At 61.5% G+C, this 16,209-nt stretch overlaps 1 protein-coding gene across 5 annotated transcripts in view; it reads left to right on the top strand.

Annotated features, from left to right (window-relative positions):
- BCL9L (BCL9 like) overlaps positions 1-12,805 on the top strand; it is a 29,368-nt gene extending 16,563 nt beyond the window's left edge. For all 5 annotated transcript variants that reach the window (XM_062197157.1, XM_062197155.1, XM_062197156.1 and 2 more), the window contains 6 exons: positions 598-717; positions 7,800-8,010; positions 8,140-8,224; positions 8,334-10,635; positions 10,959-11,222; positions 11,620-12,805. In XM_062197157.1, coding sequence (XP_062053141.1) covers positions 598-717; positions 7,800-8,010; positions 8,140-8,224; positions 8,334-10,635; positions 10,959-11,222; positions 11,620-12,713 — 4,076 coding nt within the window. In that variant the 3' untranslated portion in view covers positions 12,714-12,805. The remainder of the gene's footprint in view (positions 1-597; positions 718-7,799; positions 8,011-8,139; positions 8,225-8,333; positions 10,636-10,958; positions 11,223-11,619) is intronic.
- The last annotated feature ends 3,404 nt before the right edge of the window (positions 12,806-16,209 follow it).

The raw sequence follows: 16,209 nt of genomic DNA, 5'->3' as shown, positions 1-16,209 counted from the left end.
CCACACCTAGCACCTCCCACGGCTCCAGCCCCCAGCTCGCTGGAAACCCGCCTCCCTCTCGCTGGCCTGACCCTCACAGCATCTGTGCAAGGGCACGTGCCAGGTCATTCAGGAGTGGGGTTTATCACGGTGCCACCCAGGGAGAGGAGGCTCAGGGTGACCAGGCCACCGGTCTCATCGCTCTCCTGCCTCCCACTGCAGCCCCAGAGTGGGGGCCAGGGAGGTGCTCCGGGGTGAGGTACAGGGCCAGGCACCTCCCTGCAGCCGCCTGTGTCTCTGGCTGGTGGGAGCCCTCTGGGAGCAGCCACTGGGGCCTGGAAGAGTAGCAGTGGCTGCCCCCTCCCCCTCCCCCCCTAATTAGAACCAGTTGTGGTTGGGGATTATGCAGTGCTTGGTGGGGGGGGGGAGGGGAGACGGGCAGCCAGGGCTGCAGGGAGAAATCAGAAACAAATGGTGGTGTGGCGGGGGCCAGGGACTGGCAGAGTGCCCGCCGTGGACTGGGCAGTGCCCTCTGGGACCCGGGAGGGACGGTGGCCGCGTGGGAGGATGGGGCTGTGGGCACTAACCCTCACCCGCCTGCCGGTCCTGCCTGGGCAGAGGTGGCGCCGAGGAGCAAGCGGCGCTGTGTGCTGGAGCGGAAGCAGCCGTACAGCGGGGATGAGTGGTGCTCCGGCCCGGACAGCGAGGAGGACGACAAGCCGGTCGCGGCCACCCACAGTGAGTGTTCCTTGGCTCCGAGGCCCTGAGGGAATCTCTTGTCAGCTCCCCCTTACCGTCGCAGCCAGCCCCTCCCTGCGTGCGTGCGTGGGCCCAGCCCCTGCCTTCCCGCTCACTGGGGACCGGCGGTGGGGTTCAGGCAGGTGGCCCCTTCCCTGGCCACCTCACCTACACCTCTCCGCGTGAATGCCTGGCCTATGCTGCCACCTACTGGTCAGTGGAGGGAGGGCGGCGAAGGTCCTCGCTGCTTGGGCGTGGGACGCTGGCTCAGCTGGTCAAAGCCACGCTAAGCCTGGGTGTGAGCTGACACTTGGCGCCCTTCCCTAACCTCTGCGTGACTCCTGGCGAGGGCCGGGGTGTGTCCCCAGGAGGCGGAGTGGGTGTGGATGGGTGCCCACTCTCTTGTTGATCAGTGTGTTTCTGGACCTGTCTCCCTGGGGAACCCTTCCACAGTGACAAGTGTCCCCTCAGAGCTGTTCAGGGGCCGAGACAACTTTAGGTGCAAGAAACTAGCTGGAGAATGCGGAATTGTGGCTTTGTTGAAGGCAGAGACCAGAGAAAGGAGGAGAGAACTATGTGGCTGCTTTGGTACTTTGCCTATGTGTTCCTGGGAGGCAGGCTAAGCTGTGTGTTTCAGAGGAAGAAACAGAGGTGGAGTGAGTGTGCTGTTGGAGGAGTGTGCAGGAGAGAGACCCAGGGCACAAAGGATGCACTCAGCATGTTCATGGAAAAATGGATCTAAAAGATCAATTTATTTTGGAGCTGGTATTGTGGTGTAAGGGGTAAAGCCGTCTGTGATGCCGGCATCCTGTATAGGTGCTGGTTCAAGTCCCAGCTGCTCCTCTTCTGACCCAGCTCCCTGCTAATGCGCCTGGGAAAAGCTGCAGAAGATGGCCCAAGTGGTTGGGCCCTTGCCACCCACGTGGAGACCCAGAGGAAACTCCTGGCTTTGGTCTGGCCCAGCCCTGGCCATTATAGCCATCTAGGGAGTGAACCAGCAGGTGGAAGGGTGGAAGACCTCTCTTTCTCCCTCTGTCTCTGTAACTGTCTTTTAAATAGTAAATCTTTTTTTTTTGACAGACAGAGTGGACAGTGAGAGAGAGAGAGAGAAAGGTCTTCCTTTTGCCATTGGTTCACCCCCCAATGACTGCCGCGGCTGGCGCGCTGCGGCCGGCGCACCACACTGATCCGAAGGCAGGAGCCAGGTGCTTCTCCTGGTCTCCCATACGGGTGCAGGGCCCAAGGACTTGGGCCATCCTCCACTGCCTTCCCGGGCCACAGCAGAGAGCTGGCCTGGAAGAGGGGCAACCGGGATAGAATCCGGCGCCCCGACCGGGACTAGAACCTGGTGTGCCGGTGCCGCAAGGCGGAGGATTAGCCTATCGAGCCGCGGCGCCAGCCCTAAATACTAAATCTTAAAAAAATTTATCTTGATGCAAAAACATTTGAAATCTGTGCATATAAGTGGTCTTCAAAAAGTTGATGGAAAAATTCATATTAAGAAAAAAGTAGGTATGGATTTAAAACATTTTGCATTAAAATGAACTTATATTTTTAAATCCAGTTTTCATGAACTTAAAAAAATTTATATATTTGAGGCTGGCGCCGTGGCTTAACAGGCTAATCCTCCACCTTGTGGCGCTGGCACACCGGGTTCTAGTCCTGGTTGGGGCGCCGGATTCTATCCCAGTTGCCCCTCTTCCAGGCCAGCTCTCTGCTATGGCCCGGGAAGGCAGTGGAGGATGGCCAAGTCCTTGGGCCTTGCACCTGCATGGGAGACCGGGAGAAGCACCTGGCTCCTGGCTTCGGATCAGCGAGATGCGCCGGCTGCAACGGCCATTGGAGGGTGAACCAACGGCAAAAAGGAAGACCTTTCTCTCTCTCTCTCTCTCTCTCTCTCTCTCACTATCCACTCTGCCTGGCCAAAAAAAAAAAAAAAAAATTATATATTTGAAAAGCAGAGTTAGAGAGAAAGAGGGAGAGAGGGAGAGAGGGAGAGAGGGAGAGAGAGAGAGAGATCTTCCATCTGCTGGTTCACTCCCCAATGGCCTCAATAGCCAAGGCTGGGCCAAGTGGAAGCCAGGAGCCAGGAACTCCATCTGGGTCTCACATGTGAGTGGCAGCCCTTCTGTTGCCTTCCCATGTACTTTAGTTATTTTTTAATTTTAATTAAAAAAGATTTATTCCTTCATTTGAAAGAGTTACAGAGAAGCAGAAAGAGAGAGAGAGAAAGGTCTTCCATCAGCTGGTTCACTCCCCAGATGACTGCAATGACCAGAGCTGCACCAATCTGAAGCCAGGAGCCAGGAGCCTCCTCTGTGTCTCCCATGCAGGTGCAGGAGCCCAAAGACTTGGGCCATCTTCCACTGCTTTCCCAGGCCACAGTTGAGAGCTGGATCAGAAGTGGAGTAGCCAGGACTTGAACCAGTGCCCATATGGGACGCTGGCACTGCAGGCTGCAGCTTTACCCACTATGCCACAGCACCGGCCCCTCCCAAATACTTTAGCAGGGAGCTGAATTGGAAGTGGGATGCCATCCCTGTTCATTAACTTCTTGAAATAACTTTTATTATTTTTTTATGTGAAAGGCAGAGAGACACAAAGGTCTCCCATCCGCTGGTTCGTTTCGCAACTGCGTGCAACAGCTTGGTTGAGCCAGCAGTGGGAGCAGGCAGCTCCATCCCGGTCTCCCATGAGGGTGGGAGGGGCCCGAGTACCTGGGCCATCACCTGCGGCCCCCCAGGTGTGCGTTAGTAGGAAGCTGGAGCTGGAATTAGAGCCGGAGCTAGGACTTAACACAGACACTTTGTACGGGATGCAGGCATCTTGACTTCCGTGTCAAACGCTCACCCCCGAACTTTTGAAGTGCCCCCATTCTGAATCCTCTACAGCTCTCTGGGACTCCAAAGACCATCGGTCCCAGGTCCCCCCTCTCCCAGGAGACTGATTTGTGATCCTCCAGCGTCTGGCTGAGCCCCTCAGTGATGGCACCCCACACTGCCTCCACCCCTACTCCCAATTCACTTTTTTTTTTTTTTAAAGATTTATTATGGGGCCAGCGCTGTGGCATAGCGGGTAAAGCTACTGCCTGCAGTGGTAGCATTCATTCCATATGGGCACCGGTTCGAATCTTGGCTGCTCCACTTCCGATCCAGCTCTCTGCTATGGCCTGGGAAAGCAGTGGAAGATGGCCCAAGTCCTTAGTTCCCTGCACCTGCGTGGGAGATGAGGAAGAAGCTCCTGGCTCCTAGCTTCGGATGAGCCCAGCTCCGGCTGTTGCAGCCATCTGGGGAGTGAACCAGCGGATAGAAGACCTCTCTCTCTCTCTGCCTCTGCCTCTCTGTAACTCTGACTTCAAGTAAAATAAATAAGTCCTTAAAAAAATTGATTTATTTTCATGTACATGAAAGGTGGAGGGAAAGAGACAGAGAGATGGTCTATCTATTGGCTTACCACTTCCCAAGTGCCCACAGCAGCCAGGGCTTTGCCAGGCCAAAGCAAGGAACCAGGAATTCCATCCAGGCCTCCCACGTGGGTGGCAGAGGCCTGAGCACTTGGGCCATCACCGGCTTCCTCCCAGGATGTGTTATCAGCTGTGTGAGAAGCAGAGTAGCCAGAACTCAAACTGGCATCCCCACATGAGATCCTGACACCCCAAGTGGCAGGCTGACCCACCATACCACATACCTGCCCCCCAGTATTCCGTTTCTTTGGTCATTATCATTGTACTGCAAAGGTCCTTATTGACATAAACTCTGCCTCCCCGCCAAGCGTGTCCAGCAACCAACCCTGTTCCCTGGGCAGCCCTCACGCCCTGAGGCCGGTTCTCAGGTCCCTGAACCCCCCCCCCCCCGCCAGCCCCACACGGAAGCCTCCGCTCCTGTGTGTTCACGCAGAGCGGCAGTCAGAGCAGGACCGTCGTGGGGTGCCTCTGTCAGAGAAGGCTCATCACTGACTGGGAGCCTGACACCTGGCTGGGGACGCAGCGTTAGGCTGGTAGCTCCTGAGTGTGCCTGCCCACGGATGACCCACTGACCAGCTAGTGTGCCACCCACGGTGGGACAGAGCTCTCGGTGCTCGGAGGCTGATCTCTTTGGGGAGGGAGTGTGCATCCCGTTTTCCTGGCATACAGCTCTTGGGTCCTTGGACTCTCCCAAGTGCTTCGTGTTTTGTAGACAAGTTGACTGAGAGCTCAGGGGTGGGGTGGGGTGGGGTGAGTGAGCTTGGTCGCTGGAAACACCCAGGCAGGATTAGTGGAGGGGACTTTCAGCCCCACCCCCAATCTGAGGCTGGGAGAGGGGCTGAAGTTGAGCCGATCAGTCCTGCCTACCTAGTGAGCCTTCCAGAAACCTCCAGGAGGACTGGGTTCGGGGGGCTTCCGGAGAGCTGCGAGCCCGGAGGTTCCTGGAGGAGGCGCACCCGCAGAGGGCACGGGGCACCAAGACCTTCCTGCAGGCCCTGCCCTGGTGTCTCCCCATTCTTTGTGAGCTCCTCGGTAGTGGAGGCGAGCGTTGCCCTGAATGCCATGTGCTGCTCTCGCCAATGAGTGGAACCCGAAGGTGGGGTGGGGTTGTGGGAGTTCTCATGTATACGACGGTTGGTGGAAAGTGGAATGAAGAGAACGTCAGGGCGTGGGCACGTGACACAGTGGTTAAGATGCTGTTTGGGACACCGCAGCCTCATCAGAGAGCCCAGGGTAGAGTCCCAGCTTTGCTTCCAATCCCAGCTTCCTGCTGATGCGCCCCTGGGAGGCAGCAGCTGGTACGCAAGCACTTGGATCCCTGCCACCCACACAGGAGACCTGGATAGAGTTCTGGGCCCCTGGCCTCAGCCTGGCCCAGCCCTGGCTGTCGCAGGCGTTTGGGGAGTGAATCTGTGAGTGGATGGTAGGTCTCTGTCTGTCGGACTGTTTCTGTCTCTCTGCCTTTCAAATAAATGGTTGAGATACTTGCATCCCTGTGGGAGTACCTGGGTTCAATTCCCGGCTCCAACCCCCGACGCGAGTTTCCTGCTAATATGCACCTTGCGAGGCAGTAGTGGGCTCCTGCCACCTGCAGACGACACCCAGCTCTGGCCATGGCTTAGCCCCAGCCATGAATGAGGCTGTGTGTCTGTCTCTCTGCCTCTCAAATAAATACGTAAAATAAAAAGTTCACTTTGAATGTACAAAAGTCATTCAGCTTTTTCATCATGTACATTTTCCATAAACTTTTTTTGGGGGAGGGAAAGATTTATGTAGTTGGAAAGCAGAGGGACAGGGAGAGGGGCTCCGTGGTCTGCTGGCTCACTGCTCAGACGCCTGCTCAGCCAGTGCTGTGCCAGGTGGAAGCCAGGAGCCCGGAACTCCAGCATGTGGGTGGCAGCACTTGGGCCATCGTCTCCTGCTTTCCCAGGGCCCTTAGCCGGAAGCTGGATTGGAAACAGAGCAGCCTGGACTCCCGCTGCCTCTCTGACATGGGATGTGCGTGTCACAAGTGCCCACCGGGCCACGTCGCCGGTCCCCTCTGTTTTCCGCAGACTTTTTAAAGTCCCTGGTAGCAGATCGCTCAGAAGCAGGATCAGAGCAACCTGTGGCTTGCAGGCAGCATCTGGAGTGGAGGTAGCCTTGGGGGTCGAGCCCTCAACCTGTGGGCTGTGACACTGTCCCTGGGCCGACGGTGGCTGGTGGGGAGAAGTGTGCCCACCCCCCACACACGTGGCACCCTCAGGGCTTGCACAGGCTGCCGTGCAGAACCGCGTGGGAACTGCATGCGGAACCCACTCTGCTGCTTCTACACGGCCTTTTCCAACTCTGTTTTGCACGTGGATTTTTTCAACTTGGTGCTGTAGTTCTGAATTTGTTAAAAACAGATTTCTTTGCCCTGTGCAGGGTCGTGGCTTGTGTGTCCATTGGATAGTCGAGGAGATGAGGCTTAGGGAGGTGTTGTGATGCAGCGGCATCCCTTATCAGAGTACCTGCTTCTAGCTCTGGCTGCTTCGATCCGGCTCCCTGCTAACGCACCTGGGAGGCAGGTGATGGCCCAAGTGCGTGGGTTCCAGCCGCCCACATGGGAGACCCAGAGTGAGGTCCGGGTTCCTGGCTTCGGCTTGGCCCAGTCCTGGCTGTTGCAGGCATTTGGAGAGTGAACCAGATGGAAGATTCCTCTCTCTCTCTCTCTCTTCCTCTGTTACACTACTTTCCTTTTTTTTTTTTTTTTTTTTTTTAAATTTTTGACAGGCAGAGTGGACAGTGAGAGAGAGAGACAGAGAGAAAGGTCTTCCTTTTTGCCGTTGGTTCACCCTCCAATGGCCGCCGCGGTAGCGCGCTGCGGCCGGCGCACCGCGCTGATCCGATGGCAGGAGCCAGGTGCTTCTCCTGGTCTCCCATGGGGTGCAGGGCCCAAGCACTTGGGCCATCCTCCACTGCACTCCCTGGCCACAGCAGAGAGCTGGCCTGGAAGAGGGGCAACCGGGACAGGATCAGTGCCCCGACCGGGACTAGAACCCGGTGTGCCGGCGCCGCAAGGCGGAGAATTAGCCTAGTGAGCCGCGGCGCCGGCCCCCTTTTTTTTTTTTTAAGAAACTGGGTCTTAGAGGGCCGACATGTCCCAGAGGCAGTGGGTGGTGAATCGCGGGTTTGTGCAGCCTCTTTGCCTTCTCCATGCCGGCGTCACTAGGCAGTGTGTGTGCACATGCGCAGACCACAGCGTGCTGGGCAGAGCAGACAGGAGCAGCGTTGCCCCGTCCTTGCCCTGGGCTTGAGTGCTGGCTCCTGATCTCTGGCTGTAACCTGGCCTGAGTTGCTTTGAGGCTCCCAGGCCGCCGCCTCCTCTGTACAGTGGAACGCCCAGGAACGAGTGGGTTAGGTGAGGTCACGTCCACCAGCCCCCAGCCCAGTGCCAGGCGGGGAAGGGCCGCATCTCCCCTCTGCCTCCTCTCCCCGGCCATCCTGGGCAGGTGAGTGTGGAGGGTCACAGAGTAGGGCCCCCTACGGCAGGCCATTGTAAGGCAGTGCACCTGCCTGGGCTGGGGGCGCGGCCGGTCCTGCTTGCTGCCTGCCTCCCAGCCGCTTACCCTCTTCCCTGTCCTCTCTCCTCCCGCAGACTGTAATGTAGCAGACCCAGCCATGGCGGCCCCGCAGCTGGGCCCCGGCCCAACTGCCCAGCTGCCCCTCAGCGAGAGCAGTGCACCAGGGCCCCCGCACGGCCCCCCGCCAGGCCTCCGGACAGATGCAGCCGGGGGCGGGGGTGGCGGCGTCGGGGGCAAGCCGACCTCTCAGTTCGTGTATGTCTTCACCACCCACCTGGCTAACACGTGAGTGCCAGGGAGGCCGGAATCTGCCGGGCCTCCTCCCCGCCCCGGCCTGGGCCATGGGAGCACGGTGGGAGGGGGGACTCCCTCCTGGGCACAGTCCTGAGCTGTCTGCGCCCCACTCTGGTGCAGGGCTGCCGAGGCAGTGCTGCAGGGCCGGGCCGACTCCATCCTCGCCTACCACCAGCAGAACGTGCCCCGGGCCAAGCTGGACCAGGTGAGTGTGCTGCCTGGGGCGGGCCTCCTCCCGGGCCCCCGTGTCACCTCCAGGAACTATACTGGACGTCGCTGCACCTATCTCACGCTTGGTTTTGGTCCTCCCACAGGCCCCCAAAGTGCCACCCACCCCAGAACCGCTACCCCTGAGCACGCCGTCAGCAGGTACCCCACAGTCTCAGCCACCTCCGCTGCCGCCGCCACCGCCGCCACCCCCAGCCCCCGGCAGTGCCCCCCCGGCTCTGCCCTCCGAGGGACCTCCTGAGGACCCCGGTGGTCAGGACCTGGCCCCCAACTCGGTGGGAGCTGCCAGCACGGGTGGTGGGACTGGGGGCACCCACCCTAACACCCCAACAGCTGCCACCGCCAATAGCTCCATGCCTCCCGGAGGAGACCCCGGGGCTGCCCCAGGCCCTGCCCTGCTGGGGGAGGCGGCCCCTGCGGGCAATGGGCAGCGCAGCCTGGTGGGCTCCGAGGGCCTGTCCAAAGAGCAGCTGGAGCACCGGGAGCGCTCCCTACAGACCCTGCGAGACATCGAGCGGCTCCTGCTCCGCAGCGGGGAGGCCGAGCCCTTCCTCAAGGCACCCCCAGGAGGAGCTGGCGAGGGGGGCGCCCCGGCGCAAGCCCCGCCTGCCCCCCAGCAGCCCACGGCGGCGCCCCCCAGCGGGCTGAAGAAGTATGAGGAGCCCTTGCAGTCCATGATGTCGCAGACACAGAGCCTCGGGGGCCCCCCGCTGGAGCACGACGTGCCTGGACACCCCCCCGGCGGGGACATGGGGCCGCAGATGAACATGATGATGCAGAGGCTAGGCCAGGACAGCCTGACGCCTGAGCAGGTGGCCTGGCGCAAGCTGCAGGAGGAGTACTACGAGGAGAAGCGGCGGAAGGAAGAGCAGATCGGGCTGCACGGGGGCCGCCCCCTGCAGGACATGATGGGCATGGGGGGCATGATGGTGAGGGGGCCCCCGCCTCCCTACCACAGCAAGCCTGGGGATCAGTGGCCACCCGGAATGGGTGGCCAGCTGCGCGGACCCATGGATGTCCAGGATCCCATGCAGCTCCGGGGAGGCCCTCCCTTCCCTGGGCCCCGTTTCCCAGGCAACCAGATGCAGCGGGTGCCCGGGTTTGGGGGCATGCAAAGCATGCCCATGGAGGTGCCCATGAATGCCATGCAGAGGCCTGTGCGGCCCGGCATGGGCTGGACCGAAGACCTGCCCCCTATGGGGGGCCCCAGCAACTTTGCCCAGAACGCTGTGCCCTACCCAGGTGGGCAGGGGGAGGCCGAGCGATTCATGACCCCTCGGGTCCGGGAGGAGCTGCTGCGACACCAGCTGCTGGAGAAGCGGTCGATGGGCATGCAGCGGCCCCTGGGCATGGCAGGCGGCGGCATGGGGCAGAGCATGGAGATGGAGCGGATGATGCAGGCGCACCGGCAGATGGATCCTGCCATGTTCCCTGGGCAGATGGCTGGCGGCGAGGGCCTGGCGGGCACCCCCATGGGCATGGAGTTCGGAGGAGGTCGGGGCCTCCTGAGCCCGCCCATGGGGCAGTCTGGGCTGAGGGAGGTGGACCCACCCATGGGGCCGGGCAACCTCAACATGAACATGAATGTGAACATGAACATGAACATGAACCTGAATGTGCAGATGACCCCACAGCAGCAGATGCTGATGTCACAGAAGATGCGGGGTCCTGGGGACATGATGGGGCCCCAGGGCCTCAGTCCCGAGGAGATGGCCCGGGTTCGGGCCCAGAACAGCAGTGGCATGATGGGCGGCCCGCAGAAGATGCTCATGCCCTCCCAGTTTCCCAGCCAGGGCCAGCAGGGCTTCTCCGGGGGCCAGGGGCCCTACCAAGCCATGCCGCAGGACATGGGCAACACCCAAGACATGTTCAGCCCTGACCAGAGCTCCATGCCCATGGGCAGTGTGGGCACCACCCGGCTCAGCCACATGCCCCTGCCTGCCGCGTCCAATCCTCCCCCCGGGCCCGTGCATTCAGCCCCGAGCCGGGGGCTGGGCAGGCGGCCTTCAGACCTCACCATCAGTATTAACCAGATGGGCTCGCCGGGCATGGGGCACCTGAAGTCGCCCACCCTTAGCCAGGTGCACTCGCCCCTGGTCACCTCGCCCTCTGCCAACCTCAAGTCGCCCCAGACCCCCTCCCAGATGGTGCCCTTGGCTTCCGCCAACCCGCCAGGACCTCTCAAGTCGCCCCAGGTCCTCAGCTCCTCCCTCAGCGTCCGGTCGCCCACTGGCTCGCCCAGCAGGCTCAAGTCTCCCTCCATGGCGGTGCCTTCTCCAGGCTGGGTTGCCTCGCCTAAGACAGCCATGCCCAGCCCTGGGGTCTCGCAGAACAAGCAGCCACCTCTCACCATGAACTCTTCTGCGCCCCTGGGCAACGTGGAACAGGGTGAGTAGACCAGCGGGGTGCCTCTCAGGTGACCCTGGGCACACCTCCACCCCCCGGGCAGGTGGCGGTGGCTGTGCTGGGCTTGCTCAGGGAGCACCGCACCCATCTCCCGGGTATTTTGAAGAGTTGTGCTTGGGACTTGGCTGGGGTAGGGTCTTCTGCACTTCAGAAATTGCTTGAAGAGGGTGGGCTACGGTGTTCCCTGGGACATAGGTGTGCCTGGGGGAGTCTGAGGGAGACATGGGGAGCTGAGCTCATCCCAAGTCCCCCAGTACGAGCAGCCCAGTCACCCCCTGCTCTCTTTTGTCGCTGCGCTTCTACAGGTGCCCTCCCACCTAGCGGCCCCCGGAGCAGCTCCTCCGCGCCTCCCGCCAACCCTCCCAGCAGCCTCATGAACCCCAGCCTACCGTTCACCTCCTCCCCAGACCCCACACCTTCCCAGAACCCCCTGTCACTGATGATGTCGCAGATGTCCAAGTACGCCATGCCCAGCTCCACCCCGCTGTACCACAATGCCATCAAGACCATCGCCACCTCCGACGACGAGCTGCTGCCCCCACCACCGCCTCCGCAGGGCTCTGGGCCAGGTGTGGGGACAGCTGGGGGGCCCTGGGGGACCCCGGGGCTGGGAAGAGTAGGCACAGCGAAGACGTGCCCCCGCGGCCATGCTGGCTTTTCTGCGCTTCCACGGTGACCTGGGCGTGGGAGGTGGGGAGGGGTGTTGAGGTCCTTGGATGCTGGTGCCACTTAACTGCAGCCATTCAGGAAACTCCTCCGCAGTGTGTCGGGCACACGTGTGGTCAGAACTTGGGCTCCGGGCTTCTGGATAGATCTCTCCAGTGCCCTCACGCTGTGTCTCTGGGGTGGGGGAGGCCAGTGGGGCAGGCTGGTACCGCCTGGCTGGGGATGGGGAGGCACTGAGTTGTGCACCATCTCCGCGCTGGGTACACACGGCTCTGACCCCCTTGTCCTTTTGCCCCACAGGCATCAGCAACAACCAGCCCAACCAGATGCACCTGAACTCGGCTGCTGCCCAGAGCCCTATGGCCATGAACCTGCCAGGCCAGCAGCCCCTGTCCCATGAGCCCCCGCCTACCATGTTGCCCTCCCCCACTCCCCTGGGCTCCAACATTCCACTGCATCCCAACGCGCAAGGGACAGCAGGGCCCCCTCAAAACTCAATGATGATGGCCCCTGGGGGCCCAGACTCCCTGAATGCCCCCTGCGGCCCTGTGCCCAGTTCTTCCCAGATGCTGCCCTTCCCCCCGCGGTTACAGCAGCCCCATGGTGCCATGGCCCCCACTGGGGGTGGGGGCGGGGGGCCTGGCCTGCAGCAGCACTACCCTTCAGGCATGCCCCTGCCCCCAGAGGACCTGCCCAGCCAGCCCCCGGGCCCCATGCCTCCCCAGCAGCACCTCATGGGCAAAGGCATGGCTGGGCGCGTGGGCGACACCTACCCACCAGGCGTGCTCCCTGGGGTGGCATCCGTGCTGAACGACCCCGAGCTGAGTGAGGTGATCCGGCCCACCCCGACGGGGATCCCCGAGTTCGACTTGTCGAGGATCATCCCCTCTGAGAAGCCAAGCAGCACCCTCCAGTACTTCCCCAAGAGCGAGAACCAGCCCCCCAAGGCCCAGCCCCCCAACCTGCATCTCATGAACCTGCAGAACATGATGGCGGAGCAGACCCCTTCTCGGCCCCCCAACCTCCCGGGACAGCAGGGCGTCCAGCGGGGGCTCAACATGTCCATGTGCCACCCCGGACAGATGTCCTTGCTGGGCAGGACAGGAGTGCCCCCGCAGCAGGGCATGGTGCCCCACGGCCTGCACCAGGGAGTCATGTCCCCCCCACAAGGCCTCATGGCCCAGCAGAATTTCATGCTGATGAAGCAACGGGGCGTGGGGGGCGAGGTCTACAGCCAGCCCCCCCACATGCTGTCCCCGCAGGGCTCCCTCATGGGCCCCCCGCCCCAGCAGAACCTCATGGTGTCCCACCCCCTGCGGCAGCGCAGCGTGTCTCTGGACAGCCAGATGGGCTACCTCCCGGCGCCGGGCGGCATGGCCAACCTGCCCTTCTAGCGGTCCCTGCGAGGGCGGAGCTGGGGCAAGCTTGCAAATATGCTAACCTAAAGAAAACTTCCCCGCCGTGTTGGGATGGCCTGGGTCCAGGGGTGGGGTGGAGGGGGCGGGGCGGGGGCTTGTGTGGGGGCATTTGTGGAGACCAGATGTGCTGGCAGCCTAGAGGGAAGCGGCAGAGCTGGGCGGGTGGGGGTGGGGGGGATTCGGGATTGGGGTTGGTTCCGTTTTGGCCACCAGGACTGCCCCTCCCCAACCCCTAGGCGTCTCCTTTCCCTCTCTCTCTCTCTCTCTCTCTCTCTCTCTCTCTCTCTCTGCAAGCCCCGCCCCCATCCCCACCTCTTTCTGCTGCTGTCTCCCGTCTTCATTTCTCCGCCTCTGATTTCTCTGCCCCCACCCCTTTCCCTTCTGTCTTTTCCTGCCTTATTCCCCCGCCTGCGATGTGGCTGACCCCCTCTCACACCCCTCCCTGCAGGCAGCTGGCCAGGTGGGCAGGTGCCAGCCATAGCTGTAAATAGAGCGCTGGGCTTTTGTGCCGGTTTGTGCGTGTGCTGTATTTCTGTGTTTTGATAGAAGTCACACAAAAAAAGAAAGGATAAAAGAAACCCTCCCAGCTCCTTCAAATGCTTGCCCCTCCATCTCCCGGGACCCAGGGACATGCCTGCCCACTGAGTGCCGTGTCTCTGCGTCCCTAAAGGTGTCCGTTCCTGTCCCCTCCCTAAGTGATGAAATGACATAGATGCCCCACACCACCCTGAGGTCAGACCACCGAGGCTTCCACCTGGTGAGCCCCAGCGGGGCTGCAGGGAGAATGAGCGTGCACCTGCACGCCTGTTAGCCCATGCCGGTGACACGGGGCCCTGGTTTCCCACTGCTGATGTCAGTGCCTCTGCTGCTACATCTTAGCCAGAACTTGAAGCCCTTTGTCCCATGCTGGGATGAAGGAGAGGAGGAGGAGGCAGTAGCTGAGTAGCTTCCCCCAGGGGAGCCATAGAGGGGGTGATATGGCCCCTGCCCCCCTCAGTGGGAGCCTGTGGCCACAGTACCCCTGGCCAGGTGGCCCCTGGGCCCTGACTCCTCAGAGCCTGCCTCCCACTTCTTACCAAAGAAGGAAGGAGCAGCGCTCGGCTGAGTCAGTCTGCTGCCCTCCAGCCTCCACCCCAGAGGGAGAGATGGGGAGTGCTAGGGGCGGGGGCAGCCCGCCCAGCACCGACCAGGCCCCCTGCCCCGGGGGCTCCGGGCTCCAGGCCTGCCCGCGCCCGCCCAGGCCCAGCCCCTGCTTTCCCTCAGCCCCTTGCCCTCCCCTGGAGGAGCGCCCCACCCGCCTCTGGTCTGAGCTGAAGCCATAAGCGACTCTTGGCCCCAGGAATTCAAAACTCCTTTTCTCACTTCCTTTCCTGCCTTGTGAGGGGGCGGGGCTGCTCTGTGGCTGCAGCCTCTGGCGCTCTGCCCCCAGGGCCAAGGGCCATTCTAGACAGGGTATCTTCTGCCAGGGCCCCGCCCCAGCCCCCCTGGCCTGCAGGGCCTGGTTTCGCATTGGCAGCTGTAATACAAAGGGAATTCGCCCCCACTTCTCCCAGTCTGGTGCTGTCCACTCAGTCCACCGTCAGCCGGGTCAAGCGCCAAGCGCTGCTTCCTGTGGGGCTGGCTGCAGGATCCTGACCCCCGCCCCCACCACCTCCCAGGGGCTGAGGCTGGGGCCTCTGTGTTGGGGAGCACCTGCCAGGCGCTGTGCCCACCCTGCCTCCACCCGGGCCTTGTGCCCGGGAGCCCCCACTCCTGTCCCAAGACTGCCCGAAGTGTCTGAGTGTGTCCTGCCCCAAGGGGAGAGAGTGCAGGCTGCAAAGGGCCCCATGCCCTCCCTGCTCCCCTCTCTCCCTCCCCCACCTCTAGCTTCCCAAGGTGAACTCACAGGCCAGCCTACTTCCCTCCATCCATGGCCATACCCCCAGCCATTTTGTACCATTATATAAATATATATATATAAATATAAATATATAAATACAATATGTGAAGACATCCTCTTGGTTTTTATTTTGAAACAATTTTTAGGCTTGTTCTGGGGGTCTCTGTGCTGCCTGTACTGTATTGACCTGTTTTATAGGTGCCTTTTTATTAAAAAGAAAATTCAAAATCCAACCTCGTGCCTTTTCCTTCTGTGTCTGACTCCTCCTTAGCCAGCTTCCTTCCAGATGCAGGGAGGAAAAGGGGGACTCCAGGGCTTCCCGGACATGCAGGCACAGGGCCCCATGCCTGCTGTAGGGGACCCTGGGCTCTCACCCGCAGTCAGAGGCTGGGGAGGGGGAGGACAGACGGCCCCACAGGTGCCCCCACCCCCGGCCTGAGCGTGGAGTCCCCCCAAGCGCGGAGTTGCTTCCTCTGGTTCCATCTGAGTGGTGTCCTCTTGGGGACAGGGCTTCCTGGGGACTGGGGACTTCCCTGCCCAGGTCTGCTTCTCACGCTGCACAGCCTCAGGTGATACGTGGGGGCGGGGGCCTGGGTCAGGTGGCTCCCAGAGGCCCCTCTCTGTCTGTCTGCTCCGGGGCTCTCCGTCTCTGACATGGGAGCTGCCCGCCCCCCCCCCCCCCCAGCCTCAGCTTCTGTAATTTCCATGGGAAAGGTGCCAAGGAGGGGACGAGTCTACCTCCTTCCCATCAATGTCCAGACGCCCCGGCCCTGGACCACGCTGGGAGCTCCGTGCCCACTGGTGCCTGGCGGAGGAGGCAGCTGGGTCTGACTTACACTTGTCCTTCCCTCTTCCCAGATAGAGAGGAGTCTTTCCTGTCGCACCTTGGGCTCCGCTCCTAGCTTGCCCTTAGCTCTTCCTTGGGACGCTGGCTGGCCTCTGAGCCCACCTGGAGTCCACCCAAAGTCTGAAGACCTCCCAGGACCCAGAGACACGGGGCTGACCCAGTGCCATTTGGGTCAGAGCCAGGGCAGCTGCCTGAACTCCATCAGTCTGAGCTTCCTGCTTGGTTGAGATGGCTGCAGGGTGGGGACCCTGGCAGAACATCTGTGGCAAAGCGACCGAGATGTGTCGGGGCCGCACGCTCTGCGGGCAGCTGGTCTTTCCGCAGCCTTAGCTTCCACCCATCCCCTGGTGCTTGGCTTCTCCTGGCTTCGCTGGGCAGCTGGGGTGGGGGAGGTGGGCAGCTGTGCAGGGCAGTGGCCTTCAAGATGATGGATGGCTCTGTGGGAGGGGACTGGCTTTCCCTATTGGCGAGGGCAGAAGTATCAGCTGTCGCTGGTTAGGGGGAGAAGAGGCGCGCGGGGTCCTCCAGCACGAGATGCTGTGGGAGGGTTCAGAGGGCCTTTGCTTTGCCTTTGGATTGCTTCCTTCCTCCCCTCCAGGGCTGGAAGAGCTCTGGGAAGAGGGGTTGGTTCATCCTGCTGCCCTGCACAACGATGCGGCCCAAGGCGAGCCCTTTCTTCCGGGTGAAGGGGTTCCTGCCTCCCCAGGCGCTCTAGGGAAAGCAGAAACAAAGGACCGAGCCGGGTC

This window comes from Lepus europaeus, chromosome 7 (genome assembly GCF_033115175.1).
Source record: "Lepus europaeus isolate LE1 chromosome 7, mLepTim1.pri, whole genome shotgun sequence".
NCBI classification, from domain to species: Eukaryota; Metazoa; Chordata; class Mammalia; order Lagomorpha; family Leporidae; genus Lepus; species Lepus europaeus.
This window is presented reverse-complemented; position numbering and strand designations above follow the sequence as displayed.